Source organism: Caenorhabditis remanei, chromosome I, assembly GCF_010183535.1.
Source record: "Caenorhabditis remanei strain PX506 chromosome I, whole genome shotgun sequence".
Lineage (NCBI taxonomy): Eukaryota > Metazoa > Nematoda > Chromadorea > Rhabditida > Rhabditidae > Caenorhabditis > Caenorhabditis remanei.
The window spans coordinates 10,323,270-10,342,569 of NC_071328.1; the positions used below are offsets into that span (position 1 = coordinate 10,323,270).

The window sequence follows — 19,300 nt, forward strand, 5'->3', positions numbered from 1 at the left end:
ATTGAAGAATACTTTTTTTTCTCAAGAATCCACTATTTTTAAATTGATTTTCGGTTATTCTGAAACAATTATTTTTCAGGAAACTGTATGTTATCGATGAAGTAGTTCACCTAATGTTAATTAGAAGAAAGTGATCACCAAGTTTTAATTCAGACTAAAATAGATTAATCAGCAAATAACACGATAAACAGAAACAGATATTTGTCTCCGAATTAGAAATAAAACCGTTTGAATACCACATTTCAACAAAAAGAGACCGAATCCCCCGGTGAAAAATTTGGAAAGAAGAATGAAAAAAGTTGAAAAGAGAAAAAAGAGTTTCCACTCGCAACGGACAGATATGTCTATTTCGTTTTCTCTCTCTAACTATCTAAATCTCTTTTACTCTCTTTTCAGAGTGACCTCATCAGTGGTCGAAGTGTGAAAAAGACCTTGGAAAATCGAAAAGAAAAATACAAAAATAAGAGAAAAGAATGGAGAGTAATGTGTTTGTGTTTTCAACTGTATTATTAGAAAGGAAGGGGTCATGTGAGTAATTATTGAATCATTAGAAGAAGATGGAACAAGGAATTTCATTGGGGTCAAATATTGCAAATATGTATTGTAAGTCTACCTCAATCGCAGATAAATGAGCCAGATGATTATAGCTTGAAGTATTTTCTATAAATATTCATCAAAAAGGCAGAAAGTTGGAACTAGCAATTATGAAGTGGAGAAAACTCGTAAAACATCTGGAATAGCTCTCGAACTTCGATTAACCGGATTATAAAAACTCGAGAATTTGAAATGAACGACAGCAATTTCACATATTTATTTCTTTTTCGGAAACCAATTTCTTTCTGGCACGTTTACCTCAAGAAGTAGTTTTTTTCTGCGAATAGTTAACAATCGTTTCTTTTTCCCACAGATTTTCTCAGAATTGGCTCTCTTTTTCTTGAAGTTTTGAATGAATTGTTGAAAACGAAGTGACAAGTTGGTTTAGTTTTTCCCCCCGTTACGGCTAGATGGTTTGTCTCCAAAAGACATAATCCGAGAAGAAGAGCACTCGAAAAAGGAAAGAGAATGGGACCATAATTGGGTGAGAGCACGAGAAACGAGAAGAAAGGATTAAGGAAAGACAAGGAAAGAGAGAGAGAAAGGACTAGTCAGAAAGTGATGAAAATTGAATCGAATCGAGAAAGATGATTGGAGGAATGGCCAGCAGGGGTGAGAGTGCACGGAGACACGGGGGACACAAAAAATAAGTGACAAAGACTTCTGAGTCTCCACTCTCTTCTTGATCTTTTGAGGGAACATTTGATGCCACCTGGTTGACGGATATCGAGTGATATGTCTTCTTCAAATTTCATCTTATTTTTGGATTTTATTACTCGAAATGAGTTTTTTGTGACAGAGAGTGTGAAAAGAACTTGTGAGAAAAAGAAAAGTAAGACGAGGAAAAAAGAAGAAAAGAAGACCAACGGATAGCAATTAAAAAAGTGAAACAGGGGTAGAGAAAGAGAATGGAATGAACACTTCACGTTTTTTGAAACTACTTCTTTCTTGATAATGCAAAAAAGAAGAGGAGTAATTGTTCCAATATAGATCTCTTTCAAACGAAATGATACAATTCTGTGCAAAAAACAGTAACAAGCAACCGTCTAATCCCCAAAAAATATAACTAAAACGCATTGCATTATCCTTAGCAAATAAAAACAAGAATAAATAATTCAGCGATGAGTTCCCTCGTCTGTCATCAAAAAGAGACTGAACCTTTGCAAACAAATGGGAATTTGTTAGGAGGATAATCGAATTACTTGTACATTTTCAGAGGAAACGAAGATCTTTTCATTAATTCGAAAGAAAGGTTTTTGCAGCGAAAAAACCAAAGCAACAGTTTGTGGAAAAGACAAGGTCGGTGGAGTGTGATGGATGCACACGACGATGCCTCCGGATAGCCGAAATGACGACGACAGATGGTACAGAAGAAGAGACGCAGATAGTGTTGAAGAGGAAGAGAGAAAAAGAAAAAAAGGAGAAGAAGAAAAAGAATGCGTGATGTTGCGGTGGCTCGGGTCTAGTGGAGAAAGCCGAAGGATATACGTACCTATGGGACACAGGATAAACAACAACAAATATACTACTGCTGGAAGGGAGGAGAGTGAATTCAAGTTTCATCTGAACTCCTTGGAACGAATCTTCGAGATGTCTAGTTTTAAGTTATTTCCATCAAGAGTCATTCCACCTCGTTCTTTATTTTTTAGTCTGTCAAATACAAATTTTGATTGAATTGCAACTTCTCCGTTACTGCATAGTTATATGACCTCAGGTAGCAGGTGCCGTCAGTCTCCGATGCCCTCAAAACGTGTGGCATTGTAATGTGGCAACATGTGTCATTATTCTCATTATTTGAATAACATTGGATGGTAATTGGTCATTCAGAGATGATCGACAATCCTCTTTCAATCAAGGAATGCTGCGCTATATATGGATTGAATGCCGTATCTCAAACAAAAAAACTTTAGCTGTGACTCAACACTTGTACTTTGAAATAAGAGTATCCAGGGAAAAAGTGAAGGCATTTTCGGACTTCTACAGATGTCGCAAGCACATTCATTATTTCTTGCCTATTCACCTCTTTGTATGTAGTGAATTATCATATTTCTCGCCCTTTCTCTCTCTCTTCTACACAATCTAGTTCATTCATCTCTCTCCCTTTACTCAACCATTTCTCTTGTGTACTTGTATTGATAAGAATCTTTGATTGACATGTAAATTATGTACATATAACCATTTATCCAACAAGAAATCCTCAAATAACAACTCAATATTCCTACTGTTGTTTCTCTTTAAAGCTGTGCCAAAGAGGTTTCAGAAACTCTGCCGCTTCGAAAATTGTGGCATTCGCGTAGACGAGATGTGTCAAGTTAACTCCATCGATTCTCAATATTTTCCGATTGAATTCTCCAACTTCTGTGTCACTGATATCAGAATCTCCGGTACAGGAAAGAATATTTGAAATGAAGGAGACCTGATGATGCACTGTGAATCGGAAGATAAATCGAAATATGTCATAAATTGAGAGAACAGCTAACACAACATACCACCACCAGAGAGCAATAAACAGTTTCTCATTGAACATGTTCACCTGAAAATAAGGGATTTTTGAGTCAGAGCAAAGTGAAAACGAACCATCAAAACACATTGAAGTGACCAATTATTCACATAACCCAGTTCTCGAACTTCGAAATCACAGAATGTAACTCTCGGGAATGTTCCACTTTCTTGCCATTGACGTCCTTCTAGCAAGTCTTTTGTGACCGTCCATCCGTAGAATGGACCCATTCCCATGAAATAATCAATGAAACCCATTGAAGTTAAAATCATTATTGTTGCAAATACTTTTGTAACGAGTAGACAAACGGTCAGTTTGGATCCCCAAAACTCTCCATTAGCTAAAAATCTGGGATTCAATTATAGACTAGAAGTTGATGAACACTCACTCTTTTCACTGTCCGCTTTCTTTTTGCTCTGCATTTGTTTTGTTTTCTTTTCAATATCTTCCCCATCTGAAGTGAATCCACCGATTGCATTCTGTCGAAGGTAAGATGTTACGATAGAGATGTTAATTCCAATTACGGATTGAAGAATGACCCATATAATTCTCGGAATATAAAGAACCAGTGCCAATCCGAATAGAATGAAAGGAACCCACTGAATGATCATTAGATTGGAATTCTCTTTTGGATTTCTAGCGTCTACCTGATAATACCTCAATTCTTTATTTCCTCGAACCCCTTCTGTCGGCAGGTTCGTGTCATTCATATTAACATAATATGTATTCTCAATGAGACAATACGTCTCTGCATAGTCCTCCCATCCTCCTTTGAATTGTTTTGGCGCCCAACATTGAATACTTTGACCCACATATTGTTTCGTCATAATGAATAAAGCACATGCACTGAGGATGATTACTGTGGCAAAGTATCGAAGTCTGAATATTGTAAACTACTCAAAAAAAAGTTTTCTGGTTGTGACTCACCTATCAATTGCATCTGAATCATATGTAGGAGTAACTGTTTTTGAATAAAAGGCTGTTTCGATCTTCATCTGCAACAAGTTATTCGGTAAAAGATTCAAACAAGTTTAAATTTAAAGAGATATAGATATGGTTTGTTGATCCAAATTCAAAAATGCTCATTTTACAACAACTGTTAAATTATTTTAAATTGAATTCAGAATCATATATTTGTAACTAATAAAAGAAAAAAATGATAAGTTTTAGATTATGAAAGTTGTTGATTCGAATCGCTTTCACTGTCGATTGAAGCGTGTGGAGCATGTGCTGAAATGATTTGTTTTTATTCTAGATCTAATTCAAGTTGATTTCACTTGGATAATTCTCCATGAACTCTTCAAGAACCATACTTTCACTGTGATTCAGGTCTGAAGCCCCTGAATTTTGTTTATGATCTACATCATTTTTTGTTCCTATTTCTCAATCATTTCCCTCTACTAATCCCTTTTTCACTCACCAGTTCCTATTGTTCTTCATCAATTGGAGTACTCAAATTGGTTGAATCTGAAAAAGGAACTGTTGAGTGAAAAGGGATAGAGAGAAGAAAATGAAGGGAATAAAGCTTACTTCCAACCGAAATATTATAAATCTTCCTCATAAGTTCTTCAGAGTTCAAGCGTCCACTGTTTGAATCGAGAAGTCGCAGGAATAGAACTCCATCGTCACGGAGCACATTATCGTACAACTCGTTTGCTTTTTGTGGAGAATGATCGATTCCTTCTTGGTTCTGAAATTATCATTATTTTTAGAAATAGATCAGATCAAGTCTTACAAGAAGGTCTAGAATGAATCCGATTCTCGATTGCTTGTCGAATCGTCTCCAAACCCAAACAATGAAGTCACACGTGGTTGCAACAAGAAGGAAAGCAAACCAGAACCACAAGAAAATGAAGATCTTCTCGTTGAACATATTAACCATGAGCACGCATTGAAGACTCCAATGATGTACATTTCCGAGTTCTCTTACATTGATATCGCAGAATGAAACTCTTGGAAAATGACCACTTTCTTGCCAGTGTCTTCCATTGAACATATCCCAGAAAATTCCCCATCCCCAGAATGTATAAGCAGTGTTTAGGAATGAGTTGAGAAGGAAAAATTGAAGAATAATATTGATTAGAATGAGAAGTTTCATAACCAGGTAACAATTGAATATCCTCGATCCGTGACCTTTCTGTCGTTCAGTTCTCCAGTTTGCCAGTGCGACTTGTTCAAGCGCCTTTTCAGCACTTTCCAGTTTCTTTCCATTCGCTCTTGCGGCAGTTATCATATCAGCAATTGTAAGTCCACTGTACGATGGGAATATGATCCAATATGCTCTTGGAACACAGAAAAAGAGAGCTTGAATTATCAACAGGAATGGAACCCACTGCAATTTTTTTCATTTCTTTCTTCAGATTGAGCTGATCCACTGACCTGATAATAAATCATTTCCCTATCTTCTCTCGTATCCGCTGCTGGAAGATTTGAGTCTTGCATTGGAACAAAATAAGTATTTTCAATGAAGCAATACTGCTCAGCAAATGACTCCCAACCGTCGTTGAACTGATTTGGAGTCCAACATTGCATTGGTTCTCCCACATAATTTTTGGCGAATAGAAGAAGGGAGAAGCCAATTAAAATGGATGTGGTAACTACATAGTTCAATCTGCAACACGTTTCAAAGTTATAATTTGAGGAGTACAATAAAAATGGTTACCTATCAATGGAAGAATCATCATGATCTGACAGTTTACTAACAGTTGCCGCATAGTTTTTGATGTTGCTTAACATCTTGGTCAACCCTGAAAATATAAGAATGAGTCAAATTGAGAAAGTTTTGGAATTGGAAAAAGATAACAAGTAAATCAAAAAAGAACAACAAAAAACTTGAGATAAACTGTTTTTGAATGAGACAGATGGGTGATTCATATAGGAACATTGGGGTTTCAAGTCTGAAGTAGAGTCAGGTTAAAAGTTTTGTTCACAGATCGATCATAGAGAAACAAAAGAAGAAAGAACTGTAGTGATGGAGCCTCTATTCGCGGCATGCCGTACTCAAACCTGTAAACTGATAACTTCATTTCCAGCTCTTATCTTTTGTGTCTGAAACTCCTCCTCCCACACACTCTCTTTTTGAGTCACCATGTTAACTGACTGATAATCTAAATGAGGCCGAATACGTCCTTGTAATAATGTTGTGTGCTGTGTGCTCTTTCTCAATTCTTTTCATTTTTGTAGTACTCCAGTCGTCAAAATTTCAACTTTATCTCATTACAGGTGATGGATCAAATCCTGAGTTTAGTGACTCAGTATACCGATAAGAGACATGAAGACGATTTCATTGATCGACTCAACTTTCAGTACACTTCATATGTTTTCGCTCTGTCAGCATTGATTATTGGATATAATGTAAGTCATTCTGAAAGGCATAAACTAAAATGCTAGATCTCATTCAAACTTCAGACATATTTCGGCACTGCAATTTCCTGCTGGACACCAGCTGAATTCAAAAAAGGATGGGTCGAATACACTCGAGATTACTGTTTGATTGAAAATACGTACTACGTTCCGATTGAAGATCCAAACATGCCACCGGAAAGATATAGAGAAGAGAGAGAACTCACATACTACCAATGGGTTCAATTCATTTTGGTATTCCTTGCATTCCTCTTCTATCTTCCGTATTTATACTGGAGTACAGTCAACTGGTGGTCTGGTCTTCAAGTGAAAGCAGTTGTGGATGAAGCATGCAAACTGGATAAAACAGATGTACAAAGTCGAGAAAAACAGATTGAAAGAATTGCAAATCATTTGAAAAAATATATTGATAGACAAGGAAGAAAGAGTCCAATTCCGTTCATTCCAAATGCAATCGGAAGAAATTGGGTGTCGTTCAATTATGTTTTGACGAAGGCATTGTTCGTTGTCAACTTGATGGCTCAAATGATTTTGATTCATTTCTTCCTTGGATTCGATATCGATGATTTCTTAAGTGAGTTTCATTCTTTTCTTTGAATATATGAATTACTAATACTCTATCTTTTCAAGGTCTCCGTGTTGGTTTCGGTAGCAATTGGATTGCAAATGGAATTTTCCCAAGACAAACTATGTGTGATTTCGAGGTGAGTGTCTAGTTTCTGGTCCTTGTGAATACAAACTTCTGATTTCAGGTCCGCAAAAAAGGAAGTATTCAAAAATACAGCGTACAATGTGTTCTCTCGATGAACATGCTGAATGAGAAGATTTTCCTTGCTCTTTTCTATTGGCTGCTTGCTCTTCTTCTTCTCACAATTTGGAATCTCGTCTCTTCATTCGAACATTTCTTCCGTGATTCCTCCAGAAAAGCTTTCGTTAGCAGAATGCTCAGTGCTGGTGGTCACGGATCAACAGATGATGAGGTTGGGAGTCAGAGCGATGAGAAAGTTCCACTTGTTGAGAGACCAACTAACTACACGGTAAGAAACTAGTTGGGCTATTCAACTTCAAACCATTCTGTTTCAGAACGACTACAATCGAGCTCTTTCAATCAATCGAGATGTCGTTGTTGTTCTTCATCTAATCGCGAAGAATGCGGGAGATAATGTTTGTCAAAATGTCGTCAGCGTATTGTTTAAGAAACTCTCAGAAAAATCTCAATAATAGTTTATCACATTTACTCATGTTCTATATTTTGTTGTCTTCAATCAAAGTTTTATGAATTCCAATAAATTATGAAACGCTTTTTCCAGTTTTCCAAGTAAAACACTCCAGTAAATGTGTGGTTCCAAGTGTCTCTTTTTGACCTAAAATATTTCTTTCTCATCCCAATTCTCACTTTTTTTGGATATTCATGAGGCTTTTCCATTCTTTATTAGCTCACCTGTCCTTCGCAGACTCCAACGAAATGACCGATTTCTTTTTGTTGACCATTCCTATCCTCTCCATTAGGTTATACATATTTCAACATTATAATGTTTTCCTTCTCCCATATTTTTCTTCTTTCCATTACAACTTCCACACTTTTTTCTGCTCTTTCTAATTCTAAAACAGGTATTTTCTCTGTTTCCTTCTCTCATTTTCCAACGGGTAATTCAGAATTTCGAGTATGCTGTCAAGTCGGAACGAAGTCCGAAAACTGTACTTCCTACTCTGAACCCCGTGAATTGATTGGTGTCGCCTGTTGTGGCAGCCACGTTTACAATACATCAAGTCAACTATGTTGCGAAGAAAATGTACACAATAGGGACAGAGGTACGTGCTCTCTTTGTCTCTCTCTTTCTTTTACTCGCTTATCTATTTGATTCCTTTCAATGGCATTCCTTTAACCAACTAATGTGCTAGTTTATCAGTGAAAAAGGGCGAATACTAATGTGTATAAATAAATAATCATAGTAATCGGGTATTGTTTCAGGCGGTGTCATGGCTCATTCCTGTTGCGGTACACAGCCACTTCGTCTCGATCAAACTTGTTGTAAAGGGGTGGTAAGAGAAAATGAGAAAAGGGAATTGGGAGAAGAGGGAAATAAAAATGAAAGTATTACTTGAATCATTTGAAAGCTAACACTGTAATTATCGTGGAAACAGAAACACTTCTTGTGGCCGATGTAAGACGAATACAACTATAAAGAGTACTAAAAACGAGATTGAAGCTAGTTAATTCATATATCTGGAAGATTGATCACACTTGTACTTTGAGCTGGAATGATTTTGTTCCTGTAGAAAAATAGCTTTCGAAACGTGTTTGTACGAAAGTATGCGTGATTTCAGAAATGGAATCTTTGGACTCGAAAACTAAGGTGGCCCCCTCTTCAGCAGTAGTTTGATTCAGTTTTTATGTTCTCATGTTGAACAAAAACCGTTTGTTAGTAAGACCTCCAATTCCAGTACTCAGATCTTCAGAACTACTCAGGTTGCAGTTTTTCATGACACGGGTAGATGTGGAAAGTTTTGGAACCCTTATTCCACAAAAGATCTCATTTTTCCTTTTCTAAATCCCCTCGTTACTGAACATACTTTCTGTTTTCGATCTTCTAGCCAAAAGAAGTTTAAGAAACTTGCTAACCCCTTATCACACATTGAATATCTTTCTTCTGACTAGAATGTATTCATTTATCACTTACGATGATCAGGATTAAACTAGATACATAACGTAGCGGCAATCTGTTATGCGTACGATTATGTCATGAAAAGGGTTCGCAAGATCATCAAGAAGCTTTACGTAATGTTTTTCGATCTCTAGAACCTTCATTTCCAGATTCATAATATAATTGGCGGTGATTGCTGCGGCACCGACGTCTATTTCCAACGGGATACCACATTTTTGTGTTGTGATCAGACGTTATCAGTGTGAGTTTTTCTTTATTTCAGGTTTGTAAAGTGGAATGAGGATGAATGGCATTTGAATGGATGGAGAGGAAGATGTAAAGATTGAGAACCATGAAATGCCCAAAAGAGAGAAAAAAAAAACTTTTTCCCAGCCTCGTTTAACGGCATTGTCGTAAACATAAAATGGGTGCGATCAGATCTCGTTCGTTTCGAGGTTGATTCCGTTTTTACCTATTTCTTGCCGCCAACTACAAACCATAGATGAACAATAAGATGTGGTTGTAAAGATGAATGTGTAATATGAGTAGAGGAAAAAAATGAGGAGGAGAAGAATAGGTGTAGTAGGCGATGAGTAATTTCAGATATGTTGTAATGTGGTCATGCCACGTCACAGACAATGAAGCCGGCTAAACAAGTTTCTTCAGTAGACGTGATATGTTTAGTAGACTACTTTGTGGTGAATGAGGTAAACAGATACCGTAAAAACTGTATTAGAGCGACACCTTTAATAGAACGACACCTCTAATAGAACGACACCCATCTATACTCAGGATTCATGAATATGATTATCCCAGTGTATTTTCTTGGTTCTGATTAAAATCATCGTGAAGAATAACCTCTAGATCAACAAATAGAACTATCAAAAAAGTTTTTTCCGTTTAACTTTAATGAGTTTCTGAAATAACAAAATTTTTCTGAGAAGCGGTTGAAAAATAGAGCGACATATCGCTCTAATACAGTTTTTACGGTATGTGAAAAGTGAAATTTTAGAGTTCGGTTGTTTACAACAGCTCGATAGCCAGAATAATTTCCAGACCCCCACAACCACAGAAATTATAGAAATATATCAAGAACCGTTTCTTCTTCTTGAAAGCTCTGTTTTCCAATTTCGTTGCATAATGTGATGCTATAAATAACATAAACTGACGACCTTCATTACGTAGCGGAAAGCTGGCAGATTTTATCTAGCTGACCAAAGTTTTCAATCCTTTGTACAACTTGACTCAAAGACTTTCTATTCTCGTTTCAGAAAAACGACTCCAGATGATGTTTGTTGTGGCAATTCCACATTTGACGGCGGTGTTCAACAGATGTGTTGCGGGAACTCTGTGTTTGAATCATCTGAATACAACTCTTGTTGTCAATTGAACAATGGTACCGCCCGTCCTTATCACTCATCAACTCATGTTTGCTGTGATGGTCCATTAGAGAAATCATCAACCGTCCGAGCATGTTGTTATCTTCGGAATGAAGACGGAAAGTTTAGAGATACGGTGCGTTTTATAGGTTTTTACGTGTATAGTGAGGTACAATGCCAAATTGATAATCAACAACTGATAATACCAATTATAATTTATTTATTTTGTTTCAGCAATACGACAAAACGAAACAATGCTGCAAGTATCCGTATGACAAAATTTATTCAATGGGAAAGAATAAAAGTTGTTAAAATTAGATTTTATTTGTTTTATATCATTGCAGAGAAGATCAAAGGGGGCCCTGAAAAGACACAAGAAATTGAAGAAATCGTCTGAAGAGAAGTCTATGTTGTGGCGGAGGGGCTTTTAATTAACTATGATTATGAAGGAGAGCTTGCAGCTTTTCAGACAATTACCGTAAAAACTCTATTTGAGGTGCCCCTCTATTTGAAGTGCCCCTCTAATAGTGGTGCCCCCCGACAGACTCTTTGAACAATAGAGTTGCACCCTCTAATTGAGGTGCCCCTCTAATACAGTTGCCCTCCAGTGATTTCCACTTTTCTCTAATATCATCATTAACTGACTCCTAACTGTTCTTTCACATCACTATTTCGGCATTTTTGTTGTTAAAAACGTAGTTTGCTATGAAAGTTCAGGATTTTTTTTCCGTTTTTACCTAAAAGTTCGAAAAATTCGGCATAAAAACTAATGAAATCAAACAAATTCAAAAGATAGTTGGGTATCGAGGACGGGCGAATTCGTCGACGAAAAATAGAGGTGCACCCTCTATTTGAATTGCCCCTCTAATAGAGTTGCACTCCGACGGACCCGTTGAACAATAGAGTTGCATGCACCTCAAATAGAGTTTTTACGGTAGATAATTTCTGGCAATATCACCTCGTGCTTTATCAAGTTCTAGTGTTTCCTAATATCCTGGGTCCCTCCTGTCTCTCTGGAAAACTATTCATTTTTCGCTATCTGACTTTCTTGGTGTTAACCAATTACCAGAACGTGTGAAATTCCAACAATCCGGATGGATAAATGTTGGCAACATTTATTTCATGACAAAAAGGCGTCACATTTCCAATTTGCATACATTTAGCGGGTCTTCTTTCTCTTATTTCTATTCATTTTTCAACCATTTTTCTCCCTAAAAGTGGTGCCTCCGTTTTTGAATGAGGCGGGGGTCTTGTCATTGTAAGTGGCTTCCCGTCTTTTCTGCCAATCTCATTTTATTCCATTTGAATAACGCCCTCCCTTCTTTTTCCCTAAAATACAACAGGTAACGAGATCAAGAAAAGAGATGAATAAGAAGAAGCTGAATAAGAGAAAAAAGGGAAAAGCTGAAGGCCGCAACGGCAGGTGGTCGAATTGGGATCCCGCCTACTCTACGTGAGATACTATAAAACTGTCTGAATGGATCAGTTCGGCATGCCATTTTTGGTTTCAACACAATTATGAAGTTCTTCTCTGCTGCTGCTTTCGTCGCCGCTCTCGTCGCTTCTGGAAATGCTTGCCTCGGAGGAGGAGGTGGTGGTGGATGCTGTCCACCAGCCCAGCCAAGCTGTGGAAATCCATGGTATGTTTCATCCTCATCGTGGCTTTGTTTCAGCCGGAATCTCATAATTTTAAATAATTTCATCTTTCAGCGGAGGAGGAGTCGGACCAGCACCAATTGGACCAGCTGCTTATCCAGTCGCTCCACCACCAGCCTATGCTGCTCCAGCTGGAGGATACCCAACTGCTGGAAAGTAAATATCTCATCATCTGAAGCAACTCGATTGATGCCATGAGCTCTCAAGTTCCCTCTTTTTCTGTATATTTCGAAATCCATTCATGTTTTCAATAAATTTTCATTATTGCATCTTTTCTCTAAAGGAAATACAAAATATGCACATTATCTACTTTGAAGTGAAATGAGACTACAACGTTGAACGATTGGAATTCTGAATCTCCTTGGAGAAAGTTTTGAAGAACACAACTTCGACAAAGAGAAAAAACTATCTAAGTTTTATATGTCCTTCCAAATCAGTCACTTGAAAACTTCACCTTCTGATCCGATTTCTCTGAATCCAACTACCGTAACCAATGAGATTAAAACACATGAAATCTTGTTTAGAAGAAAAAGAAAGTGGCGTCACCGCTAATTTTTTCAAGCGGATTTCGCGGACAACGACGTAATAAGAAAGGAGAAGAAGCCGTCGGCATGTTCAAAGTACATACATCATCATATGAATACTTAATGTATAGTGACTTGCTTTGGAATTCAATGATATAGTCAGGTGACATTGAGTTTCTCTGTTGGTTTTTTTTTCAAAATCCAATCAAAAATCTTCAAAACATGTGGAAATTTTGCAATATTTCCCATATTTATGGAATTTCAATGAACATGAAAATTTCAATTTCTAACGGTCTTCTATGTTTTTTCTACTTTTCAGTTTGTGATGACATTTGAAGCTCATTTCCAACTACCAGCAAGCTTCTGAGAAAGACGACTACACTTGTCTAGACACCTATAATGAAAGATCGGTAGCAAAACTTTTTTCGTAACAAGAAGTGGAATAGATTACGCAACATAATATCTTTTCTCTATCTGAACTTGTCTGTGGATCGCCTTGGTGTAATGAAGATGCCGATGTATCAATCTCATATAGTGTGTTCGGAATGAAAAAAAAAAGTTGGATGCAGAATAATTTATTTGTTTTAGACAGCGTTTTTCAAATATACAGAAACAAAACGGATTCGAAAAAGTGTTTACTTTCCGGCAGTTGGATATCCTCCGAGTTGTGGTGGAGCAGCGTATTGAGGTGGTGGTGGGGGTGGAGCAGCATATTGTGGTCCAGCTCCTTGGCTGAAAATAATAAATGTCATACATTTTTTCAAAGTCAAAATATTGCATACCATGGGTTGGAGCATCCTGGCTGAGCTGGTGGGCAGCATTGACTGCCACCTCCTCCTCCGATACAAGCGGATCCAGAAGCGACAAGAGCAGCGACGAAGGCAGCAGCAGAAAAGAATTTCATGCTTAGATAGATGTGATAACCGACGAAGGTATGCCAATTTTCGTATTTTTTTCTTTTTATACCCGGATTAAATCATCTGATTGTAAAAAAGAGGCGGGTCAACACATGGCCTACATCTGTTATTTTCTTGTGCGAAACATGATTTTTTGTCTTTATTTTATCTGTAGCTTGATCATTTTGCAACACCTCGTTTTGATCTTTAATTCACAAAAAGAAATCTGTGGCTTGAAACTGTAAAACACAACGATCAGAAGCTATTCCGGTCCTTGGATGAGAAATGGGAGAAATGACACCCACAATCAAGGAAATGTTCCACCTTCCGGTTCGATAAATGAACAAACAGCAGGTAACAACGGTCCGCCTTCTGATGGATATGCAGATGAGAATACTATAAAAAGGACAGAAATTGTTCTTCCAGCATCAATTCATTCGTCTTCTTCGACTCAAAATGAGATTCTTCGTTATCTTCTTCGCTCTTTTCGCTTTTGCTTCAGCTTGTCTTGGAGGTGGAAGCCAATGCTGCCCACCAGCTCAACCAGCTTGTGGAAACCCATGGTAAGTCTTGATAATAAAGAGAAAAAGCATTTTAGTGATGGAAGTGAAGTCGTTAATCCAGACACGCCCATACTTTCCGAGAATCATCTTTTAGTCGGTCAAGAATAGACTGTTTGTTGACTTCTCATTCATTGTTCAGCCTTTCATATTCCGTCTAAAAAGAAAACAATTTTCAGTGGCGGAGGAATTGGTCCAGCACCAATCGGACCAGCTGCCTATCCAGTTGCAAATGCTTATCCAGTTGCTGGAAAATAGATGTTTTGCTGAAATTGTACCATGTGCTGTATTCGCAATGTTCATTTTTCTGTATATTTGGGATATTTTATTTAACTTTAAATTCAAATGAATAAACCAGTCAATGCTCATAATTTTGATTTTAAAAGTTCTAGATCAACAGATAACCCCATTATTCAGGTCATGTAAAAATGCATTTTAATACATTTTCTCCTTATTCACGAGCATCGAGAAATTACTTTCTACAAATCTCAGTTTAGCGTTGGTCTAACAGCGTTTCTCCCCTTTTTTTGCATTTTTCGGCATGCGCATGTAGAAAAACTGTCAAAAAAAGGGGGAGAAATGTAGAAAAATGGGAGAAAAACATGTGAAAAAATACATTTTTTACCGTTCGTGAATGAGGTAAAATTTGTACTAAAATACATTTTTACATAACCTGAATAATCCCATTAGTGATATAATATGAAATTAACAATAGAAAAAAAATTCTTTAGGAGGTGCAGCCTGATTGGTATGAATGGTTTACGACAAACCTGCGAGAAAAACCTGAAGTAAATCCAAATTGAACCCGTTCTAGTACTTCAGTTCCAATCGTCTTTGAACAAAATTAAAGAGCCTCAAATATTCTGGAAAAGAAATAGATACATCTAAAAAAAGTTAGATGGTGAACTGTGACTGATTCGTAACTTTATGAAAGTTGCACGCCCTCATTTATTAGACTAATATCTTTCTAAATCTGAAGAAATATCAAGGTTTCATAATTCCGTATCACAAATCTCAGGAAAATATTCCGAAACGAGAACAAAATCCATGTAATTTTCTGTAAAATACGGTTCAAGTCCCAGTTAATCACACATCGAAAACTGTTGAATCATCAATTTTCTATCAGGAGAGTTTATTTTCTGAACATGAAATTTAAGCAGGAATCAATAGGACTTGTAACATCCAATGTTTCAGAATGTAATAAATAACTCTCTCCGGTTTTCGTTTCTTTTTTAGTTCTTCCGTTTATCAATATTCTATCCGTAATCTCTCTGGAAGATCTGGAAAGAACATTACAAAACTAACAATATTTGTATGCAGAATAATTTATTTTCACTCTGGGCATTGAGTTGATATGTTTCAAATATACAAACAAAAGAAATTCCTCAAATGAGTTGTTTACTTTCCAGCAGTTGGGTATCCTCCAGCCTGTGGTGGGGCAGCGTATTGTGGTGGTGGTGGAGGTGGGGCAGCAGCATACTGGGGTCCAGCTCCTTGGCTGAAAATAAGAAATTGTGTTTCATTCTAAACCCAAAACAGTTTATACCATGGGTTTCCGCATCCTGGCTGAGCTGGTGGGCAGCATTGACTGCCACCTCCTCCTCCGATACAAGCGGATCCAGAAGCAACAAGAGCAGCGACGAAGGCAGCAGCAGAGAAGAATTTCATGTTTAGATAGATGTGATAACCGACGAAGGTATGCCAATCTTCAATCTCATCTCAGTTTTATACCCAGATTCATCCAGCAACAGCTTTATTAATGGGCGGGGCATCAGATAGCATAGTTAATTTTTCTGAAAAAAAACCCGTTTTGCCTTTTTTCAATATGCTGGATTTTTCGAATTTTAAACAAAAGAGGCATTCAAAACATAACATTTTTTCAAACACTGAATTCCTTTTGACAGGTAAAGCGACTTACCTCTTGTCTACCATCTCCTCTTATTCTCGTTTTTTTTCTCATATCCAATTCGCACTTTCCATTTCATAATCTCTTTTGTGAATCATCGTGAAACCACTATAGCTTTTCCTGATATCGTGCGTGATCATTCGGCAGTGTACGATGTCCGTAGATTCCAATCGGCAAAAGAACTTGAACTTGCTTTCCGACGTGTGTAGTCTTCTCATTACGCAACGTCTTACCGCATGGTTTCCTCGCGCGATTACGCAAGGTGCCGGTTTCTGAAATGTCAAAAAGAATACAGCAATATTATCAAATGACCCTCCCACTCGTCGGATGAAAAAGCGGCTTCAGGTATTGGGTATAAAACTGAGATGAGATTGAAGATTGGCATACCTTCGTCGGTTATCACATCTATCTAAGCATGAAATTCTTCTCTGCTGCTGCCTTCGTCGCTGCTCTTGTTGCTTCTGGATCCGCTTGTATCGGAGGAGGAGGTGGCAGTCAATGCTGCCCACCAGCTCAGCCAGGATGCGGAAACCCATGGTATAATCTGGTTTGGTTTAAAATGAAACACAATTTCTTATTTTCAGCCAAGGAGCTGGACCCCAGTATGCTGCTGCCCCACCTCCACCACCACCACAATACGCTGCCCCACCACAGGCTGGAGGATACCCAACTGCTGGAAAGTAAACAACTCATTTGAGGAATTTCTTTTATTTGTATATTGGTAACACATCACCTCATCATTGAAGTTCAAATAAATTATTATTCCACCCAAAGTTTTAGTGATTTTCGTTGGTTTACAGAAGTAAATTTTAGCAGGGTTCGATGGAACAAAATGAGAATAACAAGAAAACCAAAATCCAGATTGTCACCGCTTTTCAAAAAACCGTCTGATTCTGAGCATTATACTCCAGTGGATGGAAAGCATCAGAGAAGAAAACGTTTCCGAATTTACCCATTTTAATCTAATTAGGAATACGTTTTCGGAATGAATATAACTTGTCTTTTGTATTTTTGAGAATTTCAACAACTGTCAATAATCGTTTCAAGGAACATTATCTCTTGTTTTTGACACAAAAACAAACTGACAGTATCGAGAGAGAACACGAGGGAGGCGGTTATCAATTCTATCTTTTCAATATTTGTTGACTTGATATTTATCATTTTTATTATTTCCAATTCATACCTATCACTTCTTCTCACTGCCAATTCTGAGAGTATGTTGAAAATAGTTTTGGTTGTTCTCCTGGCTTTTTTGGTTCAATATGTATTCAAAACACTGTGAGTTTGTAATAAAATTGAAGATTTTAGAATATTCATTTTCAGATTAATGTTTGATATTCACAAACAAACGTACAATCATCGGCCAGGACAATGCAGAAAAATAGAAGGACCAGTTCACGGATCAGAAGATATAACAATTGTTGATGAGAAGAACATTGCATTTATTACTTCTGGATTAGTCTATTTGAATGATGATCCATCTCGTGCCACGTGGAAAGGACATATATTCGTTTATGACTTGACAAAGAGAACCTATAAAGCAGAATCAATTCCAATTCTGAATCTGGAGGATGAAGAAGGATTCCATCCACACGGAATATCTCATTGGGTGAAGAAAGATGGATCGATTCGATTGTTCATTGTTGTTCATTCGAAGGATTTCAAGCATTCTATTGTTATTCTGGATTTCGATGAATCCAAACGGCAATTGAATCATGTCAAAACATTGAAAGATGAGAAATTCGTCAGGTAGTTTTTAGGTTTCAAACATTAAAGGAGGACTGAAGTCATATTTTTTTATTTCAGATTCTGATACTTCAGAAAATTCTGAGCAACTTTCATCATTGGAGCATAGGCTAAAAATCGCTCTAAATACCCAAAATTCACGTTTTCCCGGCTCAAATTGAGGTTTCGTGGAAGAGTTTTCCCAAGCGAATTTTCGCCCCCGTGTAGTCCTCTCGGATAAAATTATTTCTTTTAATTTCTCGATTTCTCGTTTTCTTGCTTTTTTCAACGAAATTTCGTGTTTTTTCTTCTTTTTTTACGATATAAATTGAAAAAAAAACACGAAATTTCGTTGAAAAAAGCAAGAAAACGAGAAATCGAGAAATTAAAAGAAATAATTTTGTCCGAGAGGACTACACGGGAGCAAAAATTCGCGTGGGAAAACTCTTCCACGAAAGCTCAATTTGAGCCGGGAAAACGTGAATTTTGGGTGTTTAGAGCGATTTTTAGCCTATGCTCCAATGATGAAAGTTGCTCAGAATTTTCTGAAGTATCAGAATCTGAAATAAAAAAATATGACTTCAGTCCTCCTTTAAATTAAACTACATTTTTAGACCAAATGATATTGTTGCAACTGGAGATAACTCATTCCTTGTTTCAAATGATGGTGGTGCTCAGACTGTTTTGGCAAACGCAATCGAAATGCTGACAGGGTTTTTCAAAGGAGGATTAGTATATTACGATGGAAAGGTAGATCACTATCTTGAATGGACTTGAATATAATAACTGGGTTCAGAAGACACAATACCTTCTGGAGAATACTGTAGCCAATGGTATAATTCTGTCTCGTGACAGAAAAACTCTATTCGTTTCTCATATAAATCAAGAAACCATCGGAGTCTTTGCTTGGAATCAAGAGAAAGTTTCAATTCGAAAGATTTCTGAGATTGAAACTCTCACTGGATGTGATAACTTCTTTATTGATCAAGAGAACAACCTGTGGTCGGTAAGGCTTTTGTTCTTCTTCTCCCCCTCGTATCGATTTTCTTTCCGGAAATTAATACTTTCAGGGATGCCATCCTGTACTAAAAGACGCTGTCGGACATCTTGGTGATGCCACGAATCCATCTCTTTTCTCTCAGTCTCAAGTCCTTCGTTTCAAATTTTCATCCGATTTGAAGACAGCTGAAATGGTTGAAGTATTCTCTGATGATGGAAAATTCACTTCTGCAAGTGCAATTGCTGCAACATTTGACAATGGGAAGCAACTTTTGATCGGAACGGTTTTCCGTGATCTAACTCATTGTGATATTGATGTTCCACTTGATTTCTGATCGTTTTAATTTGCTATCGCCACAATTTTAGATGATAAAAGACTAACTTTATCGGACAAAAATCAATTAAAAAGAAGATAGATATAATTGACCCCACTTTCAATCTACCGACAAATACTTATGATGACAGGCCGACGTTTTTGTCTCATTGTTCGATGGTATCTACAAAAAAGAGAGCCAAGTGGAATCGGATTTGATTATCATTGATCGAATCAGAT

General features: G+C 37.2%; 9 protein-coding genes across 9 annotated transcripts; 4 read left to right on the forward strand and 5 right to left on the reverse strand.

Moving 5' to 3' along the window:
* Positions 1 to 2,812: 2,812 nt before the first annotated feature.
* GCK72_002222 (uncharacterized protein) lies at positions 2,813 to 4,089 on the reverse strand (the record flags this gene model as incomplete). The annotated part of the gene is made up of 5 exons (XM_003104752.2): positions 2,813 to 3,127; positions 3,172 to 3,434; positions 3,483 to 3,693; positions 3,742 to 3,973; positions 4,022 to 4,089. The coding sequence occupies 5 exons, from the start codon at positions 4,087 to 4,089 to the stop codon at positions 2,813 to 2,815; spliced, it is 1,089 nt and encodes a 362-aa protein (XP_003104800.1).
* A 431-nt stretch (positions 4,090 to 4,520) lies between these two features.
* GCK72_002223 (uncharacterized protein) lies at positions 4,521 to 5,830 on the reverse strand (the record flags this gene model as incomplete). The annotated part of the gene is made up of 5 exons (XM_053723320.1): positions 4,521 to 4,561; positions 4,625 to 4,784; positions 4,830 to 5,426; positions 5,474 to 5,705; positions 5,757 to 5,830. The coding sequence occupies 5 exons, from the start codon at positions 5,828 to 5,830 to the stop codon at positions 4,521 to 4,523; spliced, it is 1,104 nt and encodes a 367-aa protein (XP_053591965.1).
* Positions 5,831 to 6,319: 489 nt separating this feature from the next.
* GCK72_002224 (uncharacterized protein) lies at positions 6,320 to 10,793 on the forward strand (the record flags this gene model as incomplete). The annotated part of the gene is made up of 8 exons (XM_003104715.2): positions 6,320 to 6,448; positions 6,503 to 7,031; positions 7,088 to 7,161; positions 7,210 to 7,494; positions 7,541 to 7,621; positions 9,273 to 9,364; positions 10,374 to 10,617; positions 10,716 to 10,793. The coding sequence occupies 8 exons, from the start codon at positions 6,320 to 6,322 to the stop codon at positions 10,791 to 10,793; spliced, it is 1,512 nt and encodes a 503-aa protein (XP_003104763.2).
* A 1,040-nt stretch (positions 10,794 to 11,833) lies between these two features.
* On the reverse strand, positions 11,834 to 12,166 carry GCK72_002225 (uncharacterized protein; the record flags this gene model as incomplete). Its single annotated transcript, XM_053723321.1, has 1 exon — positions 11,834 to 12,166. One exon carries the CDS (start codon positions 12,164 to 12,166, stop codon positions 11,834 to 11,836), a length of 333 nt encoding a protein of 110 aa, XP_053591966.1.
* GCK72_002226 (uncharacterized protein) lies at positions 12,000 to 12,297 on the forward strand (the record flags this gene model as incomplete). Its single annotated transcript, XM_003104700.1, has 2 exons — positions 12,000 to 12,121; positions 12,192 to 12,297. The coding sequence occupies 2 exons, from the start codon at positions 12,000 to 12,002 to the stop codon at positions 12,295 to 12,297; spliced, it is 228 nt and encodes a 75-aa protein (XP_003104748.1).
* Positions 12,298 to 13,296: 999 nt separating this feature from the next.
* Positions 13,297 to 13,565, reverse strand: GCK72_002227 (uncharacterized protein; the record flags this gene model as incomplete). The annotated part of the gene is made up of 2 exons (XM_003104724.2): positions 13,297 to 13,393; positions 13,444 to 13,565. 2 exons carry the CDS (start codon positions 13,563 to 13,565, stop codon positions 13,297 to 13,299), a joined length of 219 nt encoding a protein of 72 aa, XP_003104772.2.
* Positions 13,566 to 15,515: 1,950 nt separating this feature from the next.
* On the reverse strand, positions 15,516 to 15,785 carry GCK72_002228 (uncharacterized protein; the record flags this gene model as incomplete). Its single annotated transcript, XM_003104793.1, has 2 exons — positions 15,516 to 15,615; positions 15,664 to 15,785. 2 exons carry the CDS (start codon positions 15,783 to 15,785, stop codon positions 15,516 to 15,518), a joined length of 222 nt encoding a protein of 73 aa, XP_003104841.1.
* Positions 15,786 to 16,438: 653 nt separating this feature from the next.
* Positions 16,439 to 16,707, forward strand: GCK72_002229 (uncharacterized protein; the record flags this gene model as incomplete). The annotated part of the gene is made up of 2 exons (XM_003104687.2): positions 16,439 to 16,560; positions 16,608 to 16,707. The coding sequence occupies 2 exons, from the start codon at positions 16,439 to 16,441 to the stop codon at positions 16,705 to 16,707; spliced, it is 222 nt and encodes a 73-aa protein (XP_003104735.2).
* Positions 16,708 to 17,239: 532 nt separating this feature from the next.
* On the forward strand, positions 17,240 to 19,082 carry GCK72_002230 (uncharacterized protein; the record flags this gene model as incomplete). Its single annotated transcript, XM_053723322.1, has 5 exons — positions 17,240 to 17,301; positions 17,347 to 17,772; positions 18,363 to 18,498; positions 18,545 to 18,754; positions 18,819 to 19,082. 5 exons carry the CDS (start codon positions 17,240 to 17,242, stop codon positions 19,080 to 19,082), a joined length of 1,098 nt encoding a protein of 365 aa, XP_053591967.1.
* Between the last annotated feature and the right edge of the window lie 218 nt (positions 19,083 to 19,300).